We start from the raw sequence: 6,000 nt of genomic DNA on the forward strand, positions 1-6,000 counted from the left end.
AAGGAAGAAAGGAGTGTTATGTCTAAAGAGGTTTATGTTTTACCTTTTAAATTTTGTGGTATTGGGGATTATACCTGAGGCCTCAAGCTTGCTAGGCTGGTATTCTATTACTTGAATTATGTCCCTAGACCTTTTATTTTGATTTTTATTTGTTTTTGAGGTAGGGTCTCACTAACTTTGCCTAGGCTGATCTGGAACCCTGATCCTCCTTCCTCTGCTCTGATGAAATTTTGAGAGCAGGAGGAAGTGGGAAGAGAAAAGGTAAGCCCTCTCCTGAGTGGTTTAACTTCCCCGAATGTACTTCCCAAGCTATCAATGTAGAGGATCTCAGTTCCATCTGAGATGAGAGGCAAGTGCCTTTTGTGCACTAGACAAGCACTCTCAAGTGTGTGAGTGTGTCCCTGGACCCTCTTGATTCTGGTGAATAAAAACCATGCCTGTTAATTGGGCATAGTAACTCACACCTATAACATTCTGCAGAGATGGGAGGACTGAGGTTCGAGGACAGCCCAGGCAAAAAAGTTAGTGAGTTTCTATCTCAAAAAACAAACATGGGTTCACACCTGTAATTCCAGTTATATGGGAGGCAGAGGTAGGAGGATTACAGTCCAAAGCTAGCCCTGGGCAAAAGCATAAGACCCTATCTGAAAAATAAACTAAAGCAACATGGACTGGAGGCGTGGCTCAAGTAGTAGAATGCTTGTCAGCAAGTGCTAGGCCCTGAGTTCAAACCTCAGTACCACCAAAACAAAAAAACCCTAAAGTTTATGCCCACTTCTCACAGGAATATAAGAACCAGGTAGAATATGTACCACATGTAGGGCAAGATTCAGTGAAATTCATAAGGATATGACATGGTGGCTGAGTTTTAAAGGGACAGTGAAATGTGTTCAGTTCCATTGGGTAGGTGGCACCATGCCAGTGAGCAGAGTATTTCACTGATGCCTGCACTTACTTCTGACCATGATGGGTCCAGTCTGAGAATGTGGGCACAGGTGACTGCGGTACACTGTGGGAAGGGGATGCTGGTGGAGCTCTGGCCTAGGTCCTCACAGCCAAGGCTGGAGCATCTGGTGTTTGAGACACTGGGTCTGTTCTGGAGGAAGGGCACCTGAAAGTGACAGTCCAAATGTAGTATGGTGACTAATGACTCTCAAAGATACCAGGCCCTAACCACTGCTTTATGGGGAAAGGTCTTTATAGATGAGTGTAAGTTAAAGAATCTTGAGATGGGAGGTTACTTTGAATAATCTGAGAGCTCTAAAAGTAATCCCAAGTGTCCTTCCAAGAGGAAGGCAGAGGCCATATGACCACGGAGGCAGAGACAGTGATGCTGTGCCCCTCACCTGGCAGGTCTGTTAGCCTCCTCTATAAGCAGAGTTCATACTTGAGCCAGGACCCTTGTGGCACTGTCCCAGGTCTGTCTCCTTCTTCCTGGGAAAGTTATTTCATGTCTGTTCTGTGCCACGGTCCCAAGCTCAGATTACTGGCTGCTAATAGGTAACACTAGTGAGCGAGGCAGCTGGGAGAACTGGGAGCTGGTGCCCGTCATCCAAGGGCCACCCAGGTACTACAGAAGTATGGACTCAAAGTTGTAGATCTTTGGATTTTTTCCAAAAAGAAGTTAAAAAAAAATCACACCTACTTCTGTGAAACCTCCCAATTTTTTAATTTGGTAACTAATTTTTAAAAAATATTTAAAGCCTGTACATTGAACAAAAAGATGTTTGTCTGCCTGGCTCTCCTCTATGGCAAGAAAACTCTGAGTTTTCCTATGCCCAGTCAGTGACTGGCCTTAGCCTGGCCCTCCAACTCATCTGACCCTTCTTTGAGGGGGCACACTCCCGTGCCCTTTGAAACCCCAGAGCCTAGAAAGGATAGAGCCTTTCCACAAGTGTTCATTCACTTAGTGACTACATGAAGAAGAGAGAAGGAAAGTAGGAAGGCAGAAAGAAGTGACAGAGAAAGGAAATAGAAGTAACCTTCCTATTGCCAAAAAGTCAGCAAAATGCCAGCAACTCTCAAATGTCAAAAAACACACATGAGCAAGTATCATGTCAGCTAAACTCAGTGCACGATTGTTTTTGAGGGCACTTGTTCAGTTTGTGGAGGATCAACTACTGTTGGGTCCTGGCCTTCTGTGGGAGAAGCATCAAAGACACCATCTGAACATGGTTATTAGCCAGCTGATAAGGAAGGGCCTTTAGTCTTGACCCCTGTAAGAACAGCCCAGAAGATCTGAGACCTGAGGCTACACTGAATTGTGGCAGCAAGCATGGCCCAGGGAAATGATCTAAAATGAGTCCTGTGCAACGCAGGGGGGTCTATAAACCTCTCTGGGCCTCAATTTTCCCCAATGTAAACTAAAGAGGTTATGTTTCTAGATGAATCTTTACAATTTTAGCTCTATCCTTTACCATTTCTTTAACTGACTTTCTGTAAAATTGACTACATTTTCAAAAACTTAAATGAATCCATCACAAAAGAAAACAATCATAAAAGGAAGAACAGTATCCTTTGCCATACATACATAGTACATGATCTCCCAAGCCCCAGACTAACATATTCAGTTCTGGCCAACCCCCCCCACCCTCCAAGGGGCAGCTGCCTCTGTGCAAAGGGTGCTTGGTAAGTGTCAGATAACGTTAAGGACACATTAGCGTCAAGCTGAGTCTTTCTCGCGCTGTCTGAAAAGGAAATGACTTTCCTACAGGGGAATTCTGCATGACTCCCCTGATGAAGGCAGGGAGAGTGGGGAGAAGGGCATCAGCAAGCATCGTCCCTAGGGAAATGAACTTGGAGGAAGCTTCCTAGTCTAGTACATCCTCCGTGCTTCTGGCTCTGAATGGGCACCCCTATGGGCCAAGGCTGCTCCTGAGTCCTGGATGTCCTTTGGTGGGTGACCTCAGGGCTCTTTTCACTTTCAACAACAATCAGTGCCAGAGATGTGAAGATACAGGTTACTTACAACCAAAAGCACAACCTTTCCCAAAGGGAAAAATACATGTGCAGACCTTTAAGAATACAGAACAAACTGGATGTGGTGGCTTACACCTGTAATCCCTAGCTATTCAGGAGATAGAAATGGGGAACATTGTGGTTCGAAGCCAACCTAGGCAAAAAGTTCTCAAGACCTAATCTCAACCAATAAACACCTAGGTGTGGTGGCCTATGCCTGTCATCCCAGATATGAAGGAGGCCTAAAGGGGAGGATAGAGGTCCAGACCAGCCTAGGCAAAAATGTGAGACACTACAGAAAAATCACTAAAGCATGGCTCAAGTGGTAAAGTGCCTGCCAAGCAAGCACGAGGCCCTGAGTTCAAATACCAGTACTGCCAAAAAAGAGAAAGAAAGAAGAACAACAATAACAAAAAATTGATTCTGAGAGGAGTTGAAGGTGATAGCCCTCCAAAACTCAGAAAGACACGGGAGAAAGTCAGGTGCAAGAAGGAAGGAGGATGGAGGAGTGGGGTGGTAGTGGGGACCAGGAGGCTGAGAGAAGGAGAGATGGGAAGCCTCACGGGTTTATGGTCTCCTTATACAAGTTTGGCTTTAAGGTCACCAATAGGCCAATGGCCTCCAATGCTACACTGAAGGGTTTGGAACCTGAGATATTGCCATATGACAAAGCTGCCACCTTTGCCTTGTCTCTGTCCCCAGACACACCTGGAGCCAGTCCTACGCATGGTCAGCAATGCCTGGGAGTCTTGAGATTTTTGGCTGAGGGTTCAGGAATTTAAACCAATGCTTTCTCCGCCTGTGTGAGGCTGCATCCCAAAACCGGGTGCCAACTCCTTGGTCAGTCGTTCCTTTTTCCTGAGCAGCTGGCCTGTGAAACAAGGCCTGTATAGACCTCGGCCCAGGGCTCACCGCTGGCACACTCCACCCTTCACCCCTCAGCAGTCTGAGAGCCTTTCATGGCTTCAAAAGTTCCACCAGGTTCTCCAGCCACAGGGGGCTGGAGTGGGTAACTGAATCCTACTAGAGGAGGTGGGGGGGGGGGGTGGTATGGGGGAAGCACAGTGACCTTTTGTCCCAGCAGAAGTTCCCGGCTTTCCCGGCCAGCCAGTGGAGGCGGCCCAGCCAGGAAAGTAAGGAGTTGCAGATGTGCGCCTAGAGCCGCCGCCGCCCTCCGCTCTGCCCCAAACAGGACAGCTCCTGGTCGCCGCGATAATCGCCTGGAGCGATGCCCCAATCCCTGACCTGGACTCCCTTTCTTAGCTTCAGCTCGAGGCTCCCCGACAAAGTCTTTTCTACGCGCCTGGCTCTTTTCAGCAAAGAAGCGTCAACACTGAATCCACCCTTCTAGGGACAAGAGGTTCATTTAGGGTCGTCAGAAAGACGTGCAGGCCCTTCCTGGGCGCACCCGGTGTTGGATGCCCCGGGGACGAGCCTGGCGGGCAGCTGAGAGCGCGCAGGTGAGGTCGCCTGTCCTGGCTGGGCGCGGTGGGCTGAGACAGGGCTTGGCCACCCCGCGCCCAGGTTGCGCGTGGCGGCCTTTGTGGGCTACTCGGGCAAAGTGGAAGAAAGCGCCCTCACCGGACATGAGGTAGCGGCACCTCTGTATTATGGGGGTCCAGGCCTAAGACCGGACCCATTGCCTCTCCTCTGAAGGCGTCTGGGCCTGGGTCTTCTCACAATGTCGGAGACAGGTTGGGGTCCACCCCCCTCAAGACAACACTCGGGGGCGAGAACAGGGAGAGGCAGGCTTGGCCAATGAAAGCAAGCCCCAGGGTCGTGTACAGGGGAAGATCAGCGCCCCCAACCAGGTCCCCTGCGCCTGGCTCTCGGCCCCTGCGAAGTCATGGAGGAGGGGGCGGCGGGTGGGCGCTGCACTCACCGCACATCTTGGCTACTGCTCAGGAGACCTGCTCGCTCCAGACACTCCGACTACTCAGCGCGCGCCTTGCGCTCCAGGCTCCGGCTCCCGCCGCTTGGCCTCCGGCCCTTATAGCCCGGAGCCCTTCGAGAGGGGTGGGGCTGGGGCGGGGCCTCCTCCCGTCTGCCTGCTCCCCATTGGCCCCCCGGTTGTCGTGACAACGGCGGGGACTGGGCCCCCCAAGAGCCAGAGAAGAGGGTGAGGGGCGGCTCTCAAGCTCAAATCGCGGCTGTGAGCGACGGCTTCTGCCTGAGGGGCAGCAAACAGCCTAAATTCAGACCGCAAGTCAGCCACTGACTAGGCGTGAGACCTTGCTCAGGGAACTGATGGCTTTGAGCCTCAGTTTCCCAGTTGTAAGCTAGGGATAATAGAACCTACCTCCACGGTAGTGGTAAGGCACAGAAAACATGTCAGGCATATAGATATAGATACAAAAATAGGCATATACATATACATACGCATATAGGTACATATACACACATACAAGAAAACCTCCAGTGTGCCTCTGTTCTTAGAGTGCCCCCTCTGTGTACCAGATTCCTTTCAGAGCATGAAAAAGCGACACACACTATACCCGTAAGCTGGATTCCCACCCTGAGAGGACAGCTTGGTTGAGGGAGAAGAAACCAGGGCTGTTTGGAGATGGAAAGGGACTTTATCAAATCTCCGCAGCCACAGCCATGATAGAATTCGAATTCGGGATTTACCGTAGAGCCGGAACTTGTAGGTGGGGATTCCCCAAGTTGGAAGCAAAACGGGGTGGCCCAGGAAGCCACCCCCGTCCTGGGGCTGCGCCCACAGACCTGTCTTGCTTGCAGCTAGCCAGCATGAGAAAGCAAGGGGCTCCTCTGCCCTGGAGTGGCCTGGAGCCCAAATCTGACCCACCATGAGTCACCGAGGTTGGCCTTCCCCCTCCTTGGTTCCTGGCTGTCTCCTCCTTCCCCACTGCTCTCCAGGCGCGCCCCACTCCCACCCCACCCCACACCCAGGAAGGTCACGAGAACTGGCCCAACATTTGCGTGCTTTGAAGCCATCTGGTGTTTTTTGTTTTGTTTTGTTTTTAAATCCTGAAATTCTAAACAGATACTCCCTAGTAATGTTAAAAAAAAAAAAAAAAGCAA

The 6,000-nt window shown here is 50.5% G+C and overlaps 1 protein-coding gene across 4 annotated transcripts in view; it reads right to left on the bottom strand.

Annotated features, from left to right (window-relative positions):
- The window catches only part of Gfpt2 (glutamine-fructose-6-phosphate transaminase 2), a 51,357-nt gene extending 45,570 nt beyond the window's left edge, over positions 1–5,787 (bottom strand). For 2 of the 4 annotated variants that reach the window (XM_074057479.1, XM_020164195.2), the window contains exon 1: positions 4,841–4,962. In XM_074057479.1, the coding sequence (XP_073913580.1) occupies positions 4,841–4,847 (7 nt within the window). In that variant the 5' untranslated portion in view covers positions 4,848–4,962. Of the gene's footprint in view, positions 1–4,840; positions 4,963–5,586 lie in introns of those variants that run through there. The other 2 variants (XM_074057478.1, XM_074057477.1) reach the window with 2 other exon arrangements.
- Positions 5,788–6,000: the final 213 nt, after the last annotated feature.

Source organism: Castor canadensis, chromosome 16 (assembly GCF_047511655.1).
Source record: "Castor canadensis chromosome 16, mCasCan1.hap1v2, whole genome shotgun sequence".
Lineage (NCBI taxonomy): Eukaryota > Metazoa > Chordata > Mammalia > Rodentia > Castoridae > Castor > Castor canadensis.